The sequence below is a fragment of the Alexandromys fortis genome, unplaced genomic scaffold (genome assembly GCF_014885135.2).
Source record: "Alexandromys fortis isolate MF-2015 unplaced genomic scaffold, M_Fortis_MF-2015_v1.1 scaffold_39, whole genome shotgun sequence".
In the NCBI taxonomy this organism is placed as follows: domain Eukaryota; kingdom Metazoa; phylum Chordata; class Mammalia; order Rodentia; family Cricetidae; genus Alexandromys; species Alexandromys fortis.
In genome coordinates this window covers 11,714,478-11,739,669 of record NW_026067918.1, presented here as the reverse complement: position 1 = coordinate 11,739,669, position 25,192 = coordinate 11,714,478, and the positions used below count along the sequence as shown (strand labels likewise).

Below are 25,192 nucleotides of genomic sequence, written 5' to 3'. Positions count from 1 at the left end.
ATCTCGTGCTCACGGTTTCATCGTCAGGGTAACAAATGCAACGCACACTCCTGCCCAGGTTCTGTGCCCCTTTCCCGCCCGTCACTCATAACTGCAGGCGGACCCCTGAGCCAGGCACCATGCGTGTGTCGTTGCTGGTTTTCTCTCTCCTCCAATTCTGGCAGCACATTGGGATTGTTTGCATTAGTTTCCCAACCACAAGGTGTCGAGACTCCACACTGGCAGTGAGTAGCAGAGCTTGGGGAAGAGGAAGCTGGCTCCTAACCGCAGTGGCCCACAGCTGCCACTTGGAGTCTATATGGAAGGCCTGTGCCGACTATGATGCCTCCCTGGCAAGAGGGGCAGCATAGCCATCAATGCCTGCCTGTCAGGGGTTTCTGCTGCTGACCAAGGTGAACTCCACAGCGGGCATAGCTTTCCAGAGCCATAGGGTCAACATAAGAATGGTGGTGCATGCCTGTAATTCCAGCACTCAGGAGGCAGAGACAGGTGGATCTCTGTGAGTTCAAGGCCAGCCTGGTCTACAGAGTGAGTTCCAGGACAGCCAGGGCTACAAAGAGAAACTCTGTCTCGAAAAACAACAACAACAACAATAACAAAACAACAACAACAACAAAACCCACCTCCCTCCAAAAAGGAACTGGCAAAAGCCCTGGGGAGGAGGCTCATTTTATAGAGGCTGGCTAGGGTCTGCTGCCCTATAAGCAGCCTTGTTCCCTGAGCCCAGGAGCCGTGGTATGGATTTGCTAAAGGCCTGGCTGAGACCTGCTTCGAAACCAACTCAAGGCCCTGTAAGCCTCGCAGGGTGTGCTCAACTCCAGGGTGGAGTGGCTTCCAGGAGAAACTGCAAGCCATCTCACTGTGTGACACATGCCTTTTGTTAGCATTCTCATTAAGAGTAGACACTGTCCCTTCTCAACCTGGGAGGGTTTTTGTCCGGGAGGTGTGTGGTTGTGCTGAGACTTCAGGACACCTAGGCAGGCAGTTGAGCTACACACTCAGCCCCTACGTGTGGTGGGTTTTTTGTTTTGTTCTTGTTTTCATTTTTTTAAATTTTGTTTTAGCTGATGAATGTATTGTTAGCCATCTTGGCTACAATTAGTGTGCTTGTCACTAATCTTGGCTAATCTTGGTCAATTTAGTGTGCTATTCTGTGAACACTATTGTTAGGTCTGATCTGGTGGGCCCTACGGTTCTAGCCAGTGCCTGAGTTCGCCAGGCATCTCCTATGTGGCTGGTCATCTACTTCTATTACCCCCTCCAGGTATGCCCTACTTATTCTGTGCCCTTAACAGCAAACAGGGCTCCCTGGGATGGCACTTCTCAGCTGTCCATGATGTAACGTGGCTTCTGGTCTCCTCCCAGCTCAGGTTGTAAGATAAGGGCAGAAGCTGAATTGGTTCCCCTGAAGGAAACACCCCTCACCTGACCAGAATGTTTGGCCAACACTGACCTTCCTAGGAAGTCTGTAGGGGAATAGTTAGCTAACGCTGGACGGACTGACAGCAAAGGATGGAGTGGAGGAGGAGTCTCGGAAGAGAGGGGGTTCTGCTGCTTCATCAGGGCTGGAAGTGCTTGAGACCCTGTAGTGCCCTCTGAGGCCTCAGTGCAGAAGCCAGAGCAGTGCCACCAGCAGAAGTAAGTACAGGGAGTGATGTAAGTAAGTACAGGGAGTGATGTGGGACATGGGACGGGGATTCTCTGCGGAAATGAGGCTCTCCTCAGGCCACTAACTAGTGTAGTGCCTACTCAAGTGTCAGGAACCTTGGTGTCGTTTCATAGGCTCCGTGTGTCCTTCCTGTGCAGACGGGGCCAGCAAAGCCTGGAGAACACAGATCCTCTTAATGCCTGCAGACCCACACTGCTTTGGTTTCCCGGAACTCTGAGGCCTTGGGTGGAGTCGCTGGGAGCCAGTCAGGTCAGCCTCCTACAGAAGCACCAAATCCTTCATATCTCCCAGGGTCATTCCAGGGGTTGATTGCTTGCTCCTCTTTCCTCAGTCACATTCGACTCCTCTGCCCCCTCCCATCCAGGTGTGTTCCTGGCCAGGCTGAGAGCTGACCAGGTTGCTGGAGGAGAGACAGCTTTGGCAGGTGACCCAGCCGTCACTTGGACACAGCCTGTCAAGTTTCATTTCCTGGCAACCCTTTTCAGAAGGAAGAGCAGCCTCTGCCTAGCGTGGAGTGACAGTATCCCCGCTTACCGTGGTTTGTTCCACTCCACAGCTGCTTGTTAAAGCATTTTTATACCCCTGCTTACAAGGATGTCTGCAGACCGGATGGCTACCTCGTCGTTGGGTAGCTTTCTTCTGCACCTTTCCCAAGTGAAGAGGAAGGGAAGGCATCGGAGATGGATCCTAAACCCTACCCTAACACTGTCTTAGAGGGGAGCCTGTTCTATTGTCTCCAGAATATAGACATTGGTCCTCCAGGTCCAAGCTGGAGGAGGATGGAACTCTGGGGAGGGGAAGCCCAGCAGGTTGCGTTGGTCCTTACTAACTAAGCAGACTGATTTCCAGTGTCCAATGGGACACTCGGGTAGCAGAACCCGTGTGATTGTGTCCTAAAGACTGGCGCCCCCGCTTTGGACACTCCTGCCTGTCCTCCCGCAGCCCTGGCGACGGGAAAATCAAGCCATTTTCCTTCTTGGTCTTGGTGGCGCCAGGACTCAGACCCGCATGTTGTCGCGGCCGCCTGCTCTACTCCCCCCAACCGCGGTCACGCACCATCCGGGATCTTTAGGGATTTAGCGTGTGACCTATAAAGTGAAGGCAGTGACCACGCAGTGGGTGCGACCCGGGCAGCTTGGCGATTCATGTGGACAGGAGCCTCCTGCTGGGTGTGGAAGCTCAGTTGCTTTCTTGTAAAGACGCGCAGCATAGCCCGTGGGCCATCAAAAGACGTGCACAAGTGGACTGCGAGGCCACATGTCCAACTTCCCACTCAACTCATGCGCCAATGACCGGTTATTTTCCGCCACTCTACCCCTAGTTCCTCCAAATTCGGCGGCCCGGGACTCACTGAGGCACTCTGGGCCCACACAGCCTCCACAACGGGTCTGGCTGCCTTGTAATGACCGGCCACTCTGCTCCCGACTCAGCTCAGTCATACACACACTGTAAGTATGGCTGGGGCAGCTTGCGTTTCCGCAGGTGAGCACAGGACGTTGGGCAAGGAATCGCTTGGAGCTGGCTGTCAGGCAACGAAGGTCGGGAGTGGAGCGGAAAATGGTTGTTTTTCGTGATGGGGGAGCGGCCCTAGGCTCCCAGCGGCGCAGGCGGGCGCGTCGCTTTGACGCCAGCCTTCTGGGCAAACCCATTCAGTGCAGGGCAGCCCAGGCGAAGCCGAGCCGGGCTCACCCCACCCTCTACCGAGGCTTGGGAAATAGGCGAAGCGGTCAGACTGGTTTCCGGGCCAGAATCGGGATCCACGCGGGCTGGCAGGCGTTGGTGGCAAGGACTGAACCCTGAGGGTGGCTTACAGGCAGGCCACCCTGGGGTGCTTTGTTTCCGACCCCTTAGGGTGAGGAGAAGGGCAGGCATGGAGATAGGGAAACAGCTTTCAAGTGTGGGTCAGTAGACTGGCCGCTCCCCACACCCGCTGCTGTGCCCAGCCCCCACCAGCTCAGCAATGTTGGACACGCGTTCTAACACTGGGGAGTACCCTGGAGCCTGGGCCTTTTGATCTTGGGGTTGGGGGTTGGGTAGAAGAGTCAGTTCTGTCCTAACCTGCAGGAAGACCTCACCCTAGCCATGTGCACACCCTTCGTTCAGCCTCAGTTTCTTCATCTATCACTGTCCCTGGTAGTAGATACTCCTGGGAGCCTGGGGGATGGGAACTTCAGAGGGTCAGTGAAGGAGGGAGGAGGATGCCCAGAGCCAGTGTCCATGCTCACCAGTGTTCCGTGTTTGGAAGAAATCCAGCGAGGGGTTAGGAACGTCCCCCGCGCTCCCATCCCATTGCTAGGCTTTGGAGACTTGCAGACAGGAAAATGGAGTCTTAAGGAGCAAATTCTCCGTTCAGAAGTAGCATAGCATTTGACCCATAAGACTGGCAAGTGCCAACATTGTGGGTGTTTCTGGAAGGAGAAAGGGGTCCCTAACTCCCTTGACCCACTCCCGCGTCGTGGGTCTGGAGTCCCAGTGTAGGAGCGTCGAGAGAAAAGGTTGAGCAGGCTAAGGGACTGAGGCAGTAACACTGCTATCGCAGAAAATGGAGTACCGAGTTTGAGGTCTGCAGGGGCTGAGGAGCAGGGCTGAGAGCTGTCTTGAAAGCCTCCCTTGCTGCTATCTTCTTTGTGGTTTCTAGGTGTGTGTGTGGGGGGGGGGGGGGAGAAATCAACCCGAGGAGCCTAGTTTGTCACTACAACGGGTTGTAGGGACTTTAGGACTAGTGATTCACTCAACCCTATCAGAAAGCGAAGGACCCGGAGCTTCCAGAGTGACAAGTCCTCATTTCTGTACGCTGTGGGACCCCTTTCCCGCAACCCCAGTAGGCTGGGGCTGAGGTGCGGGTCTAGCATGGCCAGCTGGTGTGACGGGGCGCGGGGGGAGGCGAGGGAGGGAGCCGGTCCCTCCATCCTCGGAGGCTGTGGTCGCAGCACGCGGAGCCTCCCTTGGCCGGGGGCGCCGGCCTCAGGAGAGGGAGGGGTAGGGAAGTGTGTTGGCCCCAGGGTCACCGGGCCCGCCCGGTTAGCTTGGGTGGGCTGCAGGGGCCCCCGCCGGCCCGCCGCGGCTTTGTCTGCGCTGCTCCTCTTTGGGAAGGCGCCAGCCGGGGTACAAGATGGCGGGGAAAGGGTGGGATCGCAGGCGCTCTGCACGCGCAGCAGCCCGCTCCACCCGCGCCACGGCGGGGGCGAGCACCAGTCCCGGGGTCTCCTGGCGTCCCAGCTGCCCCCCTGCCCCGGACCCAGCGCCGGCTGGCCGCCGCCTGCGCGCGCTTCGCTCCGATCAGCCCCGACCCAGGCAGCTGCAGAAAATGGCTGCCAAAGCGGCGCCAGTCGCCACGCTGCCCCGGGCGGGGGGCGCGCAGCAGTCCTGCACCCTGCTCCCCGCCCCCTTTAGGGGACTCGTCTGAAGCCCAGACCCTCGCGGATTCCGGGGCGTGGGGGCGAGATGGAGGGGGAAGGGCGTCTACCTGCCGGCGAGGGCTTACCGGGTGTGGGGGGTGGTGGAGGGAGACAGTACGGGAAGGGCACTTTCGCGTCCCCACCCCCACCAACGTGTCCAGTGTCCTCGTGAGGTCGCAGTGCCCGGGTGGGGAAATGTTAATGGGGCGTTGGACCTCAGTGACCGCTTGGACCCCACCCATCTAGATAGCGCTACTTCCCCCACCCCCATCCTCCAGACCCTTTGCGCCCTTGGCGTTGAAAAGGTCTGGCCAGCTCAAATGCTGCCCGAAGGGAAAAAAATAGCAATAAAATATATATATATATATATAAAGCTGCGTGTGTACAGACTACAGAACGACCCAAGCCCGGAACTAAGCCGACAAGATCCGGGTGGATCCCGGGGCGCCATGAACCACAGCGGCGGCGGCAGCTCAGCAGGTGCCTTGCGCCCACCACGCTCACCGCGGGCGGCTGCACCCGACCCCCGCCGCCTGAGCACAGCAGGAAACCACTGGCCCCCGCGGAGGTGCCTTTGACAACACCACCTCTGCCCGGCCGCCAGGCTCAAACACCCTTTTCCTTGCGTCAAGGGGAGTCCAAATCTTGGGGAGGGGCGCTTAGGGCGAGCTGGACGTCCTGGCTAGGGGCTTGATTTCTGGATAGGCTCACCAGGGAAGGGGAGAAAATTGCCCCTGGTGCTACAAGACTGAGATCTCAGAAATAAACGAAAAGTGTGAATCAAGGCTCCGTGGGTGGGGTCGGGCTACAGAGTTCGGACTCCTTGACCTAGCTCCGCAAATCTGTAGCCCCCTGGTCCCCTGACTCGAAAAATATCCAGGCTCCCAGCGGGCTGGGCCGCACTGGGAGAGGTGTGTGAATTTGATTTTTTTTCCTTCCTATCTGTAAGTTTCTCCGGTTACCCCTCCCGCCAGCCGCGTTCTCCACGTCTGTCGATTTCACCAAGCAGAGACTGAGAAATTGAAAGTCCAGGAATAAGAGAGCAATGGCCAGAACAGGAGCCAACAGGTTATAAGAGCAGGCAGTTCTAGATTCGGTATCGGCTTTGCAGCTGGGGTTTCAGCAAATGAGAAGAAGCGTGTTTAAGAAAACGCGTCCTTGACCAGGGAGAAGTTGGAGATCTGGTTCTCCGCACCCCCTCACACACACCTGGGCGTACTGTCCACGCACGCAGCAACGTGGGTTGGGGGATTTAATGTAAAGGTTTTCGCTAAATGGGCTTCCGCAGGTGAAGGGCGTGGTGGGTTGTGTGCGCCCGGGGTGGGGTGGGGGTACTCAAGCTACAACCCAGGTTTGAAGACCTCTTTCATCAGTGGCAGCGGTCTGAAGCTGGGCTCAGACCTGAACAAACCTTCTGCCCTAAGACACCCTCAGCCTCTCCACGGCAAATCACCTGCAAGGTCAGAGAGGGGACAGAGCTGGCACCGAAGCCGGTGGGGCCGGAGCACTGTTTCCTTCTGCAGAAACCAGAGAGGCGGCCGCCGAGGGCCAAAGCTAAATCGATCCAGCGGGCAACGCCCTCCCCAATTTCGCACCTGTGTTCCCTGACTGTACCCACTTCCGTCACCACCCTCCCTCCGGAGCGACAAGGTTGAAAGATTTGAGATGGGATGGCAGGGAGGGGGAGTTGGGGAGGACCTCCCAAGCCTAGAGGTCGGGCAGGTTATCCTTCCCTGTCCTCGCTGCCCATCTTTCCCCGTAGCGGACCCTACCTGCTTGCTCTTTTTAGAGCAGGCTGTCCAGTAGGGGGCATCCCTAGAACCGAGCTCGATCATAGGCAAAGTCCCCAGGGCTCTAGGGCACCCATTGTCTTAGATGTCACCTTTGGGTCCCTCCTCTTCCCAGGACAAAAGTGGGATCCCGAAGGGTAGTTCCAGCATTTAGGCATGCTTAAAAGAGCCCCCCCTCCCCTACGTTAGCGATCGCCCTGGAGGGGGTCAACCGGACACCTGTACGTGCGTGCGCGCACCCGTGCGGATGGGGGAGGGGGCGAAGCGCCCTTAGACAGAGGTCCCTTTTCTGCCTGAGTTTGAGGTGATTGGGAGTCTCGTCCCTAGAGGATTAGCTACATAGCGACACCTTCTGCTTCTGCCAGTTCTCATCCCACAGTGGGCCCAGCGCTGGGCACCTGACCTTCATCCCACAATCATTTCTCCACTGCATTTTCCCTGCAAAACCGAGAGTCCCTCTTCTAGTCCATTTTACTCCCATTCGCTGGGTTTCTTTTTCGCCCCTAACAATTGGCAGGCTTTTTTTTTTTTAAAGTAACCTTTAAATGAGACATCGATTTATCATTATCATGATTGTATTCAGAAATCCAGCCCGAAGGGATGCCCTGGGAGATGCTAATTTGGTGGTACCCACTGCTGTTGTGGGTTTACACACCGCTAGCCCCGCAAGCGTTTTTCTTCCGAAGCTAATTGCTCTGATTAACGGATGGGGGGCAGCGAAGCGGAGGGGGTTGCTCTCGGACTGTTCCCAGAGCGCGGTGCGTGTGTGCATGCGTGGACCTGATGCTGCAGAAGCTACTGCGCCAGCGACACACACACGCACACACACGCACACGCCAGCTCCCCTCCCGCATCCGGGGCTTCCCGCCCATCCCCGTTGCTCTCTGGGTTTGGGGAGGGGGGTTCGTGCGTTGTGGATGTGAGCAAAGCGGGCGGGGGGGGGGCTGGGCGAAGACACGCCGAACGGACCCCGGAGGAGGAGTGACAACGAGGGCGAGGGGGAGGGGAGAATCGGGCGAAGAAAAATTGGGAAGAAGATTCGAGCAAAAATGAGGGCTAGGCAAGGAAAAGGGGTGCCGAGGCGAGAAGCCGGGATGCCAAGGGAGAAAGAATGGGAGGGGGCGGGGAGCGGGCGGGGGCGGCTGGCTCCTTTCCACTCGTGAGAGCCCGGTTGCCGAGAGACGCACCGGCCAATGAGCGCGCACCAGCTCAGCCTGGCGCCTGCCGCATGTCCTTATATGGTGCGGCCGCTCTGCTGGCGCTCGTGCACATCGCCATATAAGGGCAGGAACCTAAATACAGGCTATACCTTGTTCTCCGCTCCGGGCCTGGCGATCGATGAGGGCGCCGCCGAGCGGCTGCGGTGCGCAGGCTCTGGGAGCTGGCGGCGGGAGGCCCGCAGTGGCCACTGCACTTGGCCAGATGTGGCCGGCCCGGTGGCAGCTCGGCCAGCTGTGGTGCGGTTCCCCCCGCCCCTCCTGCCTTCCCTCCCGCACCGGGTTTCTGAGGTGCAAATGCAAATGAATCAGGATTGAAATCTAATTGCTTTTGTTTAAAAAAAAAGGGGGGGGGAGCGAATCTGCGTGCGAGGTGGGAGGTGGGAGTTGAGTCCCAGAAATCTAGCCAAACGCCTGGAGAGAGGGGAGGGCTAATTCTGGATTTGGGGGTTCAGAGTCCCTTCAGCTGTCTCCTAGGATTTGGCTTGTCCCTCTGTCATGAGTCCCAACACCCCACCTTTCCAGTCCCTTGGCTCCAGGCCTGTCTGATGGCCGTGGCCCAGGCCCAACAGCAAGGGCTACTTGTGGCTGCCACTTTGAGGAGGCCAGAAACTGAGCCAAGGGAAGGGTAGGGAAGGCCTGCAGCCAGTCAGGCCTTAGAAGGAAGAAGTAAGAGGTGTGGCCATCACACCTCCCTTCCCTGTTGCTCTGGCAGCTCTACTTCCCGGTGAGCTGCGGTGAGCCAGGCTCTACTGAACCTAGTTCAGGGAGTAGGCCACCTGGACAGGAATGGTGCAGGGTAAGAAGAGGCAGTTGGCCCAGGTGGATCCCGTTCACACCCTGCTCGTCCTCTGAGCCTGCTTTGCTTGGTGACATCCATGCTCCAGCAGGGAGGACTTCTGCCTACTCCAACTGGAAGGAATCGGAAGGGAGGGTATGGACAGTGGGACCGGTCTGGAGCCAGGGTGTCCAAGGACTGCGTTCAGGCAGAAGGATTTCTAACTGGGCCCAGTTAGCCCAGTTCTCCCACCCAGCCCGTGCAAACCTGAAAGTGTTAAATGCTGTTAAAGATCTGAGGTAGGTCATCAAGCACCCCCTCTTAGTGCGGACTGAGGGCTTTCCCCTCCCACTGTTGACAGCAGACACTCCTGGATTTCCCAGCTCTCCGGTCCCCACTGGCGGGTGGCCCAGGAGAAGCCACTGCAGGAGACTAGTGGTCCTGAGGATGTGGTCCCCATATAGATATTGCAGAAGCTCTCCACATTCCCTCTCTCTGTCGTGTTGCCTGAGGCCGCATCTACCTCCCCAAGGATCCCCAGTGCCTGGAGATGCCTCAGAGAGAGCCTCATCCTCCACTGAGGCCATTTCCAGTAGCACGATGCCACCTATAGCATACACCTGGAATTAGCCTGACTTGAGCTAGCCACCAGCGGTAGTGTAGAGCTGGGGTGGGATGGTCCTCTCCGAGTAGCCCTTTCGGACACAGCAGGTGATCTGGCCACTTGGACTTCCTGCTGGACCCTTCCTTCTCGGTGTTTGGTAGGCAGCTCTCAGCTGGCTAGGTATCGTTGGGGGAAAGTGACGCCTGTACCTGGGACAACTCGGACAGGGATAAGTTGCTCCTACTAGGCATCCCCATGTTTCAGGTTTCTGTATGCTGCTCTGTGTGCCTCTGTGGTCAGCAGCCAACCGCCGGCAAGTATTCTCTGGGGCACCAATAAACCTGCCTACATGCCCCCCTGATGCACATGGAGCCGGGGCTGCTCCAAATGCTCATTTCCGAGGGAGAAACGGAGATCACGACAAAATGATACGTCCAGAACAACTTAGCAAGCCAGAGATGTGCGGGCTGAGCCAACATGGCATGTTGGCTGGCCTGAACCCCAGCTTAGGGACTAAAGGTGGCTTCCACCATTGATCTCAGCCAGTCGTTCTCTACAGCCATGAGGAGGCTGGCGGTCACTAGATCGGTCCATAGCAGACAGAGCCACCTTGACACTTCCATCTTAGCCCTTCACTTCTTGGCCAAGCCTGTGTCTCAGATTAATGTGCTCACCAGTGAGTTATGTGACTCTCTGCGTCTCCTCTCCTTTTTAACACGGCTAACAAGCACCTATCAAAGGGCGGAATGAGGAATAAAAGCCGAGTTCAGAATGCATGGAACACAGAACCTATGACGGAGCAGCCCTCATTTCAGGGATGGGAGCTACAGACATCCTCTCCGGCACACCCTCTTATTACCAGGCTGTATGCCACATTTGGGGGAATACCTGTGGGCACTGGCACTCAGCACTCCTTAGAAGCTCTCCCTGCTAAGGGGCTAAGGTGGTGATGGGTATCAGCTTCGGCCAGGCCACTGCCTCACTCTTCCATAATTTCCTCCTGTCTTACTTGTGCTCCCCTCTCCTTGGCTGGCTCCTGCAACGGCCCCCACATTCCCGTGTGAGTTTTCTATAGTATCCTCGGGGCTGTTGTGGTAGCTCCAGGAGCTTCCTTCCAACGAAAGGAGTGTCTGAGCTAGAAGAAGCACTGTGTTGTTCTAGGGCAGCTGAGCCCAAGACCCTTTTGCTCAGCGTAGGAACTTAAAGGTGTGTGTGAAGGGACCCCAGTCTCTGGGATTCAGAACGCTTACTGCAGACCCAAGGAGAATGGGTCCCAGCAGCAGAGTGGAAAAGAGCTTGCAGGTCTGGGAGATGGGAACATGACCTGGTGGTTCTAGTACTAAAGGTTCTTCCTGGATTTTGCTGAGTTTAGAACCCTACAATTAGGAAGAGCCGCTAATCTGCAGAGGGGCGGGGGGGGGCGGCGGAGGAGAGCACTAAGGTTAACGCACTTAAAAGAGTAGAGAAAGTGGCTTTGTCTTGCTGCCACCACCCCACAACACACACACACACACACACACTCTGATATCGTCTCTCCCCCAAAGCTAATCATCCTTTGTCCCGGGATCTCATGCCACACATTGACTTTGTCTGTGAGCTCCCCATGGTTTCTGAATGCCCTTCCCTCCCCAGAGAGTGCAGCCTGAAAGCCCGGTCAGAGCCAGTGTCTATCAACCTGTGTTCGCCTTTTCCATTTCTGTTTCTACTGGGCATTATTAGTGTTGACCAAACTTGAGCACAAACTTTTCTCCTGCAAGACTCAGGGATTTGTACTGAGTGGTTCTCTACTGCTGAAAAGGAAGCCTGCCTACCTACCCCGCTGCCTTCTCCGGGAAGCTACAGTGAGGACCGGTACAGAAGACCTCTAGCTCCCAGCCCTGCCCTGAGGTCAGGGTCAGCCTGTGATCTACCTCCCCATGAGTATTCTTCCTTTTTCTTGGGCTGAATTCAGTTGGCTCCTGCTCTGGGGCAATGAAGCACTTGTTCTGGTCCTAGGTTGGGTGGTACCCACATACTAGGACAGGGCCAACCACTGGGCTCAGCTTGGGATGGAGGTGGGGAGGACAGCCCTGGAGACTCCAGGAACATTCAGCTAAGAGAACTAGGTTATGTGCTGATGTCGTGCAGATGTGAGAAGTTTCTGGTCTGGGAGAATAGAAACCCGCAGAACCCCTCTATCTACCCCTCTGCTGTTAATCCTGAGTATTCTCTTTCAAAAGGATGAAACCTGTCTGCGATTGAGGGTCCCAATTTCCAACTCAGCCAGCATTTTTCTGGGTAGGTCAGGACTTGGGGGTGGCTTGGAGCTTTTGCTTCAGTATTCCAAGGTACCCTTCCCCAAGAATACCATTCTTCTTAGGGAAATTGTGGTAATGTGCTTTAGTGAGCTCTCTCTCTCTCTCTCTCTCTCTCTCTCTCTCTCTCTCTCTCTCTCTCCCTCCCTCCCTCCCTCCCTCCCTCCCTCCCTCCCTCCCTCCCTCTTTCTCCCCTCAGTTCCCTTTCTACAAGGTAAGACTGCACCAACCAGGCAAACATCAAGAAGTCATTGCAAAAGGAGATGTGGGAAACAGTTCCATGCCAGCTCTGCAGCCAGCCCCCTTCCTTCCTTGCTCCCACAATCACTCAAAGGACCCATCCTCCATGGTGGGTCCGTTGTCCTCTGCCGAATTCCCTCCTGCCTCCCATCTCATCCTGCAGTGTGTTCCCCACCCCAACAATGACTTCCATGACACTGATTTTAGAGGAACTTAAGAATCATCTCTGATTTCTTGTTGCAAGCCTGTGTTGTGGGCATTCCCGTCATTAAACACAACACTTCTATCTTTTCTGTAGAAGTAGGGGTCCAGGGAGGCAAAATGACGCTCCAGCTCTTTTACCCCTCCTAGTATTTACTGCCAAGGGGAGGAGGGGAATATAGTGGCTGTGGAGGGGAGGAGTTCTGCAGAAGAAAAAGGAGGAGGAGGAAGATGAAGGGGAAGGAGGAGAAGGAGAAGCAACCCTTAGAATCGTCCAAGTGGCCCTGGATTACAATTCTGGTCCGAATTCATTTACCTTATTTATTTGCGGATTTCCCCCTCCCACTCCTCTTCATATTTAGAAAGATCAAGAAGGTTTTTAATGTGTAAAAGATGTTGCTTCCCATAATGCTCCCATCACCGCCCACACACCCGTCTACTCTGCTTTGAATCCAAGGACTCCTGTTGCCACAGTGGAAGAGGTAACTATCCCCAACCAGCTGTTCAAAGAGTGCGAAACTGAGCTGAGGAGGTTGTAGACAGGGCACCTCGCCCTAGTCCCTAGACACCTCTCTCATCCTTTCCCGACAGACTCTGAGTCCATCCCTTCCCATCAGGCCACTTTGACACTCAGTGTCTAATTATAACACCCCTGCCCATGCACAAAGCACACTGATTCTGTCTTGGAACCACACCCCGATTAGAAATTTCCATCGTAGAAAGAGCAATGGACAGGGGGTCATAGGCCACTCTTCCAGTGGCTGCGCCCTTCACCGTTTGTCTATGGAGTAGTTGAGCTTTGAAAGGTTGGAACTTGAAAAACACAGAAACTTGCAGGGAACCTTGCTTCTAAACTTCTTCTCTTTCTAGTCCTAAGAACCGGACACCCCAACAAAATCAGCTTCTGTAGCCCTAAGCTTGTTTCTAGAGTCTCACGGATGAGTCGAAGAAAAAATTAATTTGCCTGATTGGTGTCTTATTTCAGATAAGCCATTAATATGCAAATCAGGGAGTTGGGCTCACCGAGTGAATGAAAGAGGCTCGGGTAGGCACGCAGGACAGCCCCAGATGTTTGCATAATTACTTCTGCCCCAACTTCGGGAGTGCAAAATGTCAAGGGAGGAGGCAGAGAGCGTAAATACGGTACTACGTTCCCTGAATCTGATTTACTAGAGTAGGGAGGGTGTGTATGTGTGTGTGCGTGTATTTGCATGGGGCGGGCGCAGGTTTCCTTTGCCCAGGGAAGAAGCGAGGCGATGGGCGGCTCGTTTCAGGGCTTCTTGGCCCGAGTGGTTTTCTAGGTCTTTCTCGGAGGACCGAATCACCCGGAGCGGAAGGGGAAGCCATCGCTGGCCCAATGAGTTCTGGCAACTCTGGAACTATCTAGGTTGCTCGGGGGAAGTGGAGCGCTGGCCTCGACGCCCGCCAAGTGTTTCCTCCTTCTAGGACAACGTGTGTGGCAGTTCTATGGAAACCCTGCTCATGGGCGCAGGGAATGATGCAGAAGAGTGTGGGAGGCTGAGGTTTTGCGAAGCCCTCTAGGAAAGCATTGCATTGTCTCCGTGGACCCAAGTAGCTTTGCCTACGTCGCCGCTGGCGGGAGGCCACCGGGTCCAGCTGCTCGGCGTGACCTTGAGAAAGCTCAGCCTCGTACCGACTACTTGTGCTTCTCCGAATGGCAGTTCCAGCACCTCGATTTTTCTGACCTCTAAAACAGGACACTGGACGTCGGCTCTCTATGCAAACCACCTCTGGAGGCAGTGGCACTTGGCAGGAACAGGTCTCCGACGTCTCTGGAAAAAGTCACTTCAATTCCTTCCGCTTGGGGGCGGGATAGGAAGAGAGAAAATCTGACGCAGCAGACCGCCTCACCCGTTTCTGGAGCTCTTTTGGGACTACACAGAGCCTGTGTGGCAACTGGGAGTTGGTGGTGTGTGTGGGGAGGTGGTATTTGGACTGCACCGTCCAGCGTAGTTGGCTGCTGAAGTGTCACTGTGACCAAACTACGGCTTGAGGAGGCACAGAGGGCCAGACGTTTCGATTGCGCTCAAGTTCTGGTGCCAGCATCCCTGGCCAGGTTTCCAACTCTGTTTTCCCATGGGATGGTGGGAGTTACCTTCCTAATGGGCACCGGTCATGACGCATACCAGGGTGAAGGCTGACTCTGCAAACAGAATTGAGGTCACTCTACAGTTGGGGCTCCTTGAGTCACAGGCTGCTTGCTGTCAAAGGGTTAGGTGGTTAGGGACAGCCTAAGAGTCATATCACAGGTGGGGAAAGTGGCTTCGGATACATTTCTGATCTTAGACGGGACTCAGAAGCACTATATCCAAACCATTTGTCACAAATTGTTTTGTCGTCTCACTTCACCGCCTTACCCCCTCCTCGCCTAACGGTCTCGCCCTGGACTTGGCTCTACAGCGTCACGTCTAAACCCCTGTGCCTAGGCGGTGGGAACAGAGGGCCCAGACTCAAGCACAGGCGCCCTTCCTAGCACGTGGGTGGCGTGCGGCCACTCCTCCGGCCGCCGCTGAGCCGCCTCTTCTAGAACGCCTAGGGAGCCTCCGACTTTCAAGGGACGGCTTTCGCAACCAGCGCCAGCTAGGCTGCTTTCCCGGGAAAAGACTGGGGGGAGGGGGGCGGAGGGTCCGCCCCACATCGCGCATGCGTGTTGGGTTAGCCGCTGTGCGCGTGCTCTCGCCGCCAATCCTGAGCACGCGCTGGTCAGGCACTCGAAGGAGAAGCGCCAGTTTTTCTTCTGGCTAGCCACCTTCCCCGGGGAATCTAAACTGTGTCCAAGAGGTGCGTAGACAGATTCCAAGAAGGGTGGGTGACCCTCATTGGCAACTAGCTACCACCTGCCTTTAGAACAGCAGTAACAGCCGCAGTCGTCATACAGATAAACATGTCTTGGTGTGTTTCCCTGCGTCCGACAGTGTGATCCTTCCTTTGCATCCCATGTAACCAACCATTCTGTGCACCCTGTTGGGCAAGCATGCTAACATCGCTTTTTAAAACCTTGGTGAGGGCCAGGGCACGCTGATGTGGCATATCTTTAATTTCAGCACTTCGGAGACAGAAGCAGGCAGACCTTGGTGAGTTCGACGACAGCCTACTCAGCGAGTTCCAGAACAGCTAGGGAGACCCCCCTCCTCGTCTCAAAAAACTGAAAACCAACCAACCAAACATAAAAACCTTAGTGAGAGCCTTATATAGTGGGACACACCTGTGATCTCTGTATTTGGGAGGCTGAGGCAGGAGGATCACAAGTTTGATTACAGACTGCAAAACAGCAGAGCTCTGTCTCCAGAAATAACTGTTAGAAGCCGAAGCAGATCAAATAACTTGCCTACACAGGCATACAGCTAGCAGAGTAGACTGGTCTCAGAGCCCACAGTAGTTGCAGCTCTGAAGATTTCCTGTCACATCCAGCCTCCAGTTTGATCGGCTGGCTTCTAGAACCTCTCACCTTATGGCTGAGGGCTCTGCTAAGGGGCTTGTGCGACCAACCCAGGACCTGACCTCAAGCCCTTTCTTATTTCCAATTCTTTCCTTAAGCCTAGGGGGAGTTACAATGTCCCAAGAGTTCCAAGACCCTACTGTGCAGGGGGTGTGAGCTACCCATCTTAGGAGTCCTCAAGACCCTACTGTGCAGGGGGTGTGAGCTACCCATCTTAGGAGTCCCCAAGCAGCACCTTTGTGCCATGTGTCTTGTCCTGAGCATGCCTCAGTATTACCTATAGGTAGGGATTGGAGAGTTGAGTTCCCTGGATTCCCTGAGTGGCTGGGGCAAGGGCTAGGGCCATAGCAACTGTTCAATAGATGGGCTTAATTTGTGGTGCTTTCTCCCATGGAAAGGTTATGTGTGTGTCTGGATGTCTCTATGTCCGAGTGCCCATGTACGTGTGTGTGTGAGTGTGTGTGTGTGAAAGGTTGTGTGTGGAGGCCCCGTCTATCGGTGGTCAACCCTTCTTGTTTAGCACTGCCCATTCTTCGTCCCTAGGAGTTTGGGATAGGAGAGAGATTGTAGAACAGAAAAAAAAAAAAACCAAAACCAAAAAAAAAAAAACAAAACAAAACAAAAAAAAAAAAAACAAAAAAGGCCAGATTTGCTCTGGTAACTAAAAACGAGCTTCCCCCAGAAATCCCAGTCAGCCTGCACAGACTAGGCCTTCGGACCTCTGTCTAGAGCATCGGGTAGTCGCTACCACTTTCAGGCGGCAGGCGGCAATCCACTCAGCAGGCACACAGCCCTGGCTGTGGGACTGCAAGGCAGGAGTGGACGCTGCGGGCAGATCAAGCTCTGCTCCAGGTTGGCAGGAGGTCAGCCACGGGCCATGGGCCCTGCAGAGGCCATGTTCCACATGGGCACGCCTCAGAACCGCTCTTGCTCACTTCACAGTTCCAAATCCGCGCGAGTGCGCGCGTGGCCAAGACTGAGCAGGTCCGACGCCCGCCAAGCCGCGCAGTTGAAACGTACCCAAAGAACTAGCCGAGGCCTGGCCTCAGCCTCAAGCTGCAGGACGCGCTGGGGCTTGCTGGTCTGGCCGGGGACCCAGAATCCGAGCGCCCAACCCGGCGCGCCCATCTTCCCTTGGACCGCACCAACCTCGGGCTTTCCTCCCGGGAGGCTGAGTCGCTGGACAGCGAACACATCCAGGCCTAAGTGGCCCTAGACGCAGGCCTGCAGTGCAAGTTGGACTCTAGGGGAGTCTAGGCAACTTCAGTGGGCTGGGAGGGAGAGGATGGAAGGGCGGGCACCCTGTCCCTACTAAGAGCTCTCGGTGGGGGAGAAGAGCAGTGGCAAACTCAGCCACCAAAACCGGTGAGGAATAGGCTCGGGGCGGGGTGTGTGTGTGTGTGTGTGTGTGTGTGTGTGTGTGTATGGTGTATGTCGCGGTAGCAGGTGTCCCCAGGCAAGCGGGTGCCTGCAATTCCGTAAACAACAACAACAACAACAACAAAAAACCAGGGCAGTTCATCTTGGGAGCCAGGGGCTGTTAAGAGACTCGCAGACAATCTCCTTCCTAAAAATGCGATCTAAGAGCATTTGATTTCCACTTTCACTCCCCCCCTCGGGTTTTCCCCCTCCCCGCTCCTACACACTCACTGTCTCCAAAGACACTCAAATTGCAGCCATATGGGCTAAAGTAATAGGAAGCAGTTACCTTATTTACTGCAGAGGCGGCGCACGCAAACCTGGCAGCAGCAACTGCCTAGAAGTGGGATTAACAGCAGCGGGTTCTTGTTCTTTGAAACTTTTGTTTAGTTTTGGGAGGTGCACAAGTTTCTAACTTGAAAGAGAAAAGGCCTTGTGTGGAGGAGAGAGGAGGTGTGGAGCATTGAGCCGGTGGGTGGGGGAGGTTTCAATTAAAAAAAAAAAAAAAGAAAAAGGTGGGCTGTGGGCAAGCCTTCTTGCATTGGCTCCAAGGATGGCGCTAAGAGCTGAGCTGTCCAAATCCGACCACACTTGGTTGGAATGAGGGCATATACTAGTGCCCCCTCCTGGCACACACAGGCATCTTCCCATTCTTACCTAACCGGACCCCATCCCTCAGATATCCACTTCTCCCTTTGTTTCTAAACTGTCCAGGGGTGAGGCCACCCTGAGACCTGATTTGACTCCTCTGCAACCCTGTTCCAGCTCCTGCAGTTGGAAGCACGGTTGCATCCGTGCAAAAGTAACACCCCACCTCCTCCGAGAAGATCCGCTGAAGGACCATACTCTTCTGCTACAGACAGGAACCAAGTTTCTTCCGACCTCTGATTATTCTGTGCCTTTCCTTTGCTCTTGAATCCAGCTCCAACTTTGCAATGGGCTCTGCGGGAACCCCCAGGCTTTCAACCCAGACAACTTCCAAGCACTAATTTTGTACTGAGCAAGCTGTTGGGCAAGAATTACCATCAAGCATAAAGACTAGGGGAAAATGGAGCTAAGAAGGTAATCACTAACTATTCCATCAGGGGAAGCAAAAGCCAGGGACTTTCTTCCTTCATGTCAACTTCTCAGGTTAATTAAGTAAAGAAGTACAGTTTAGGGAATGAGAGGAGGAGGAGGGAGGAGAGAAAGGAGGGAGGGGGGAAACAACAGGAGCGAAAGAGAGCTGGAGATTGTTCGGTGAAACTGAAACCAGCAACCGATGAGCCTCCTGAAAACCCCGGGTCCGGGAAGGCACTGGAGGGCACGCACAACCTGGGGACAGCGTTCTCCTTGAAACCCAAGCTGAAGGGAAACCACTACTTTCCTCTTGTCGGGCAAACTTCCCAGGAGTGGGAAAAGGCGATGAGGCGAGCTGATCCCCTCCCGCCCCCGACCTCCGTCCCCCCTCACCCCTCCACGCAGTTCCCTGCTTCCCGCTTCAAGGTGGCCCCGAAGCAGACTTGCAGAGCCGCGGCCCCCCGCTAAGCTCAAGGTTAGGGTGGCCCGACAGCTAACGCCCGCGGCGGGCAGCGGATTCCTAGCGCGGGCAGGCGGAGCGACTAGAACGACCCGGGCCGAGGGCTAGGGTGGGCTTTCTCTGGGCGGGGAAACCAGACACTTATAGGCGGCTGAGGCCGACTTTATTTTTACTGCCCAAACTGTTGGAAAGTATTTAAGCTTAAACAGAAACAGCTGTATCGCTGGCACCGGCCGACGAAACTATTTGTTACCGGGAATGACTTTTTATGATTAAGGACGCGGCCGTCGGCGGCCTCTTGAAGGCGGCGGGAGTGGGTCACCGGGGCGATCTGGGCTTCGTGGATGAGCTGTTCGTTAAGAACCAGAGAGATGGGACTCCTCACCTGAGCACACTTTATACTGTCAGGGAGCGAGGCCAAAAACTGGAGGCCAGACGCTGAGGCAAGAGGAGCCCTGGGGAGGAGCCGTGCAGGGAGCCCAGCTCCGCGCTTGCCCCAAGGCCAGCACCCTCGCGCGCGTGAGGTGCGCAGCGCCTTGAACCTGAGGATAACTTTGCGCTCTGGGCTTCCTGCCCTTCGAACCAGACTTCTGGCTCCTTGGTTTACCGTCTTCATCGTTCTTCTTTCTCTCTCCTTTTCTTCTCTCTCCTCCCTGGCCGGGGGGGGGGGGGGAAACTTGCTTGCTGTTAAGTTGATAATCGCGATTTAACTAAATTGTGTGTTCCAAGGAGTCGGGCTCTGTGATCTGGAGCTTGGGTGGTTAAAGTGAAATGTGGGGGTAGCTGCTGCTGAACCTCCAGGCTTCAACAGGGGTTACCAAGCGCGGAGGAAGGAGAGCTTAGGATGAGGGGTCAGCAAGTGCATGCACGTGCGGGAGGGAACTAGGCACTTCTGCGCGACCCTCGCCTCCTACCAGGGACTCGTCATCTTCGCGTGGGGGACCCTCTCTTCAAGGCCGCAGTAGATACCACTACTCTCCTCAACTTCGACGTCGATGTTTCTTGTCGGGTGTCCTCTGCGCAGGTCGTCGAGAAGAGCCCGAGACAGGAAGTGCTCTAGCTATGCACCCAGGTCTGGAGCAGGCCCTCCGCGCCCCCAGCAGCTCGTCCCCACCGAACTAGTCAACCTCTACGCTCTGCCTCGGTGGTCATCCGTGCACTAAATCCACCCAAGTCGGGACAGGCGTGCTCAGGATTGGCTTCTCCCACAGCCGAGGAGTGGAGTGGGCGGGAGAAGGCTGGGGCAGGGGCAGGTGGCTGCGACTTGGGGACAATGGGGGTGGGAAGAGGAGGCACGCGACCCCTACTGCAGGGTCTCAGCCCAGGGTGGGCTCAGGTGGTAATGCACTAGTCGGCACTAGTCTGCTTTGGGTGTCTGAGCCCGGGGAAGTGCCCACGCCGGCTTGGCTCGCCGGGCCCGGAGGGTGGGCGCGGGCAACGCTGTGCGACTGGAGACCCGGAGCCGGTACATCGATTTGTTAGCGGGATGGGGCTGGCGATAGAGGGAGGGGGCGTTGCCATGGAGACCGAGGGTGCGCGGCCGCAAGGGAGGGGTCAGGGAACCAGTGGGTTCGGCGCGAGCGCGCAGTAGGTCGGGGGATTCGGGCGCGCCCTTTGCGCTCCTGTACCTGTGCATTGTGCTGTACTAGCGGCGGGGGATGTGTGTGTGTGTGTGGGGGGGGGGATGTCGCCGGCCAGGGCAGAGGCCGGTGGGGAGGGTCTGGGTCTGCAGAAGGGCGGCGCCTGGTTGGGACCTAAGCGTGGAGCCCAGAGGGCTCGGCGGGGACACGCCACGCACCCGTGGAACCGCTGGGCAGCAGGGCAGGGGGGGGCGGGGGCCGGAGCCTAGGGCAGCGGTCCCCCTGGCTAGCAGTGCAGACTGACAGCGGCCCAGCCCGCCCTGCCTCGCGTCACTTCCGCTGACGGCAACCCCCCCCCCACCTCCCTCTGGTCTCTGGAGTGGCCGGAGACTCCGCCCCTTGGCGATTGAAACGCGGGTCACGTAGCAACGCGGGGGAGACGGGGAGAGGGGCGTGGCCGGGCGCTGGTCCAATCAGCGCTTGCAGAACCGGCCTAGGCCGCTCGGCTTTAGCAACGTCGTTAGCAACACGTGGGGCGGGAGGAAGCGCCGGGCGGGGGCGGAGGGAGGGAGGGCGAGCAGGGAGGGAGGAGAACTGACGTCAGCGGGAGAGTATTATGGGCTGTCGAGCGCTGGCTGCTGCTTTTCTGCTCCTGGAAGCGGCCGAGGGGGGAAGCGGCGAGTCAACATGGAGCTCTCGGCGGTGGGGGAGCGGGTGTTCGCGGCCGAAGCCCTCCTGAAGCGGCGTATTCGCAAAGTAGGTGACGGAGACAGCGGGCGGCGGCGCGGCGGGCCCTCCCTTACCAGGGCCCGGGCTCCCTCCCCCTGCTGCAGCCCAGCCTCCCTTCCCCCAGGTCCCAGCAGTGGCCGCGGCCGTGGCGGCGGCGGCGGCGGCGGCTCAGCCCCTGCGCTCTTCTTAGACTTGCAGCGGTGCACAGATTGCATGGATGGGGGGCGGGGTGGGGGAATGAATGCCGGTGCATACACTTTGTGCAGCGTTTCTGCAGGGGTGCTGCAGCGGGCTGGTGCCTTTGGCGGTAGTGTTCGGAGCATTCATTTGGTGCATGCATTTTCGCGTGTATTTCTTGTGTCCTCGTCTTGCATCCCTCTCCATGCACACACACACATACATTTTCCTTTCTGCATCCACAGGGACGCATGGAATACCTCGTGAAATGGAAGGGCTGGTCGCAGAAGTAAGTAGGTTATATGCCATCGCAACCCTACGCTGATATTGAGGAGGGTTCTTTTCTTCCTCTTTCCCCCTTTACACTGGAATACAACACAAGGCAGCCGGAAAAGTTACACACACATACACGCCCTCTGTTCCCTCCTCTCTCTCTCCTTGCTTCAGGGACTGATGCCAGATTCTTCCTGGTTTCCTATAGGTACAGCACGTGGGAGCCCGAAGAAAATATCCTGGATGCTCGCCTGCTTGCAGCCTTTGAAGAAAGGTACAGATCCTTAGCCCAGCTACTCCCTGGAACCCATATAGGCTGACTTCGGTGCCGCCAGGACACACCCCCTTTTTTTCCCTTTTCTTTATTTAGGGAACGGGAGATGGAGCTCTATGGCCCCAAAAAGCGAGGACCCAAGCCTAAAACCTTTCTTCTCAAGGTATGTGGTAGTCTCCAGCGGTGGAGTGTGACATTCAAAGGGGACCTGGAGGGCTTGTGAAACGATCAGTGGGTGTCCATACCCTATGCTTGTCTGTGACCTGGGAGTCTTCTGATCAAGTCAGTGGCAGCATCAGGGAGGTGGGACTTAGCCGCACCAGAAGACCTTTATTTCTCCCTCCAACCATCCCAAGTAGACCTATAATGAACTACAAGTTGGCTGCAAATGGCTGCTTCCAGACAAACCCCCTTTCCCCTCCCCCAGACTACAACCATTAAGCCCACCTCCCCACCCCAATTAGAATTTCCCAGGCATCTGGGGGAAGTTGGGCAGTGGAGACTGGAGGACGTGGGGGGCGGGGCTCTGCTTCCTTCTTCTCACTGCCTTCTCTTTGCAGGCCCAGGCCAAGGCAAAAGCCAAAACCTATGAATTCAGAAGTGATTCCGCCAGAGGCATCCGGATCCCGTACCCAGGCCGATCACCCCAGGACTTGGCATCTACATCCAGGGCCCGAGAGGGCCTTAGGAACACAGGTCTATCCCCACCAGGGAGCAGCACCAGTGCCTGCAGGGCAGATCCGCCTCGGGACCGGGACAGGGATCGAGAAAGAGGTGCCAGCCGTGTAGATGACAAGCCCAACTCTCCAGGGGACAGCTCCAAGAAGCGAGGACCCAAGCCCCGGAAGGAGCTCCTAGACCCTTCCCAGAGGCCATTGGGAGAGCCCAGTGATGGCCTTGGAGAATACCTGAAAGGCCGGAAGCTAGATAACACCTCTTCTGCCACAGGAAAGTTCCCAGCCGGCCACAGCGTGATCCAGCTTGCTCGAAGGCAGGACTCAGACCTGGTACAATACGGTGTGACCAGTCCTAGCTCGGCAGAGGCCTCAGGCAAATTGGCTGTGGACACCTTTCCAGCCAGGGTGATAAAACACAGGGCTGCTTTCCTGGAGGCCAAAGGCCAAGGTGCCCTGGATCCTGGTGGCCCCAGGGTCCGACATAGTTCAGGTACCCCAGGCTCAGTGGGGAGCCTGTATCGGGACATGGGGGCTCAAGGGGGAAGGCCCTCCCTCATCGCCAGGATCCCAGTGGCCAGAATCTTGGGGGACCCAGAAGAAGAGTCCTGGAGCCCCTCCCTGACTAACCTGGAGAAGGTGGTTGTCACAGATGTGACCTCAAACTTTTTGACCGTCACCATAAAGGAGAGTAACACGGACCAAGGCTTCTTTAAGGAAAAAAGATGAATTGCTGGGAACGGGGAGCCCAGGACCAGAGCAGGGGAGAGTGAGCTCCAATGTGGCTTAGTGCTTTTTTTATTTCTGAGTGGCTGTGGCCTTCTGGTTGGTCCTGTCCTTAACTTCACACCGTCCCCCTGGAGTCCCTTTCATTCCTCCGTCCTCAGTTCTGGTTGGAAAATTATCTAGAGTTCTATTTTCTATTAGATGTAAATATGTTATTTAAGAAAAATATCTAAATATATATATTTCAACTCTTGAAGTTCTTTTATTTAAACAAGGAAAGAGAGAGAGATTGTGGTTTGGTAGGGGCAGACAGACTGAGCTGGTACAGGACACTAGGAAAGTTGGGGGCCTGGGTGCTGGGATTCTGGAGGGTATGCATTGGGGCTCAGCTGGCCCGGCCCGCCGATTCCCAGTGCCAGGCTCCTAGCACCCAGGCTGTATTTTTGCTCTCCTTCCCATTGGTCAGCTAGGCCAACAAAAGGTTGGCTTCCCAATCAGAAAAAGGGGGGTGGGGTCAGCCCAGTTTTTTTTTCTATTTTCCTCTCTCTCTCTCTCTCTCTCTCTCTCTCTCTCTCTCTCTCTCTCTCTCGATTCAGTGGTCAATTAGAGGGAAAGTATTAACTTAAATAACTTTTTCGCGCGTGTCGTTGAAGGTAGAAAAAGTCACGAGCGGGTGGGGCGCAGCTCTCCCATAACCACACAAGGATAAGCACTTTATGGGAGGCGTGAGTGCCGCACACGAGGATTGTATGTGTGTGTCATGTGGACAACAATCTCCCCGTTCCCTCGATTCCTTCCCTTGCTTTCCAGAGAGGAAAAGAAATCCAGCGAATTTGTTTACATTCCCGAAATGCCAGGATAAATTGGGAGGATTGCGTGTCAGTGCCCAGAGCACCAGACAGTTGTTTTACAAGAAAAATGTTCGGGTGGACTTTTCCTTTGCGCGTCCTCTATCTTTGCCAGAAGACAGGGCGGCCCCACCTCCCAGGAAGACTTGGACAAGCCTGGTTCGTCGGGTGAGGGTGGGCCCTGCTCTCCGAAGGACGAACGGCCGCCAGGCCACCCCGCGGGGCTGGCAGCGGGCTGCGCACCCGGCCGGTTGAGCTGAGCGCCGGGGTGGCAGCCTAAGTGGAACTTGGTCAGGTGGGGCTCTGGGTGGAAGGGATCCCATCCAAGAATGTGCATTAGAAGTTTAGACCCCCCCCCCCTTTCCTCTTTCTTAAAAGCAAAAGCTGTAATTTATAGTCCCTTTCGATTCTCGGAGTGCTCGCTATGTGAACTCGACGTTCAGACTCGGCCAAGAGGGCGGGGGAGCGCGAGGTGGAGCGGGCGCGGCTGGGGACACGAGGCGCCCCTCCACCCTCTGCGACCCTGGTCTCGGCCCACTCCGGACGGCGCCACGCGCAGCAGCTCGGACTCAAAAGCACAAATCCGTCCCCCAGCCTACGGTTGCCCCTTTCAGCAGGGATCTTGCGGCCTCTCCGCCCTCCCCGCCCTTAAAGGGCCAGGAGGCGATCTAACTTCTAGGGTTTTTGGAGGGAGGGGCGCGAGGCTCTGCTTGTAGGACAAAGCACAGACTTGCGGGGGGAGGGGGGGCTTTGGGCTGGGTTAGAGGAACTTGGTAATGGGGAGGAACTGAGAAAGACCCCAGCCTTGTCCTTCATCCTGGCTCCCCATCTCCAGCGTCTCAGTCTCTCCTCCCGCCAGACTTTCTTTGCCTTTAAATAGAGGGAGGAAAAAAAAAGAAAAAAAAAAAAACCCGGTGTATTCTATGTGTTTTTATTTGTTTTTGAAAATCAAACTGCGCCTAAAGAGAAGCCCCTGGAATGGGGATTTTTATCTGCTCATATTTGTAAAACTGGTGTTTTCGACTTTGTATAAAGAAGCGCCGTTGACCGTGTGTCTGTCTAGATGTCGACCCTATTTTCAGGTAGACCTGCTTTTGGAGGGCACATCTGTGACCGCGTGGACCGTAACTGTGGGACAGGAGTCCCTTACCTGACTGCCGACGACTTCCTCTCTCTCCTTCCCCACTCTGGCACCTTCCTTCCCTTCAGCATTCCTGGTTCTGCCCTCACTGCCCTGCGTCCTGCCATCTGTTCATGGCCGTTGTGTGTGTCTCCTTAGCTCGCTCTTGAGAGGCTGACCTGGGGGTGGGGGGTGGACAGGG

At 56.1% G+C, this 25,192-nt stretch overlaps 1 protein-coding gene across 2 annotated transcripts; it reads left to right on the top strand.

Annotated features, from left to right (window-relative positions):
• The first annotated feature begins 1,511 nt into the window (after positions 1-1,511).
• Cbx8 (chromobox 8) lies at positions 1,512-23,278 on the top strand. Of its 2 annotated transcripts, none has more exons than XM_050140343.1 (5): positions 1,512-1,638; positions 21,321-21,364; positions 21,557-21,622; positions 21,719-21,785; positions 22,183-23,278. In XM_050140343.1, exons 2-5 carry the CDS (start codon positions 21,327-21,329, stop codon positions 23,023-23,025), a joined length of 1,014 nt encoding a protein of 337 aa, XP_049996300.1. In that variant the 5' UTR covers positions 1,512-1,638; positions 21,321-21,326; the 3' UTR covers positions 23,026-23,278. The 2 variants fall into 2 exon arrangements, with proteins under 2 accessions (XP_049996300.1, XP_049996299.1); XM_050140342.1 differs by lacking the exon at positions 1,512-1,638 and adding an exon at positions 20,775-20,925.
• Positions 23,279-25,192: the final 1,914 nt, after the last annotated feature.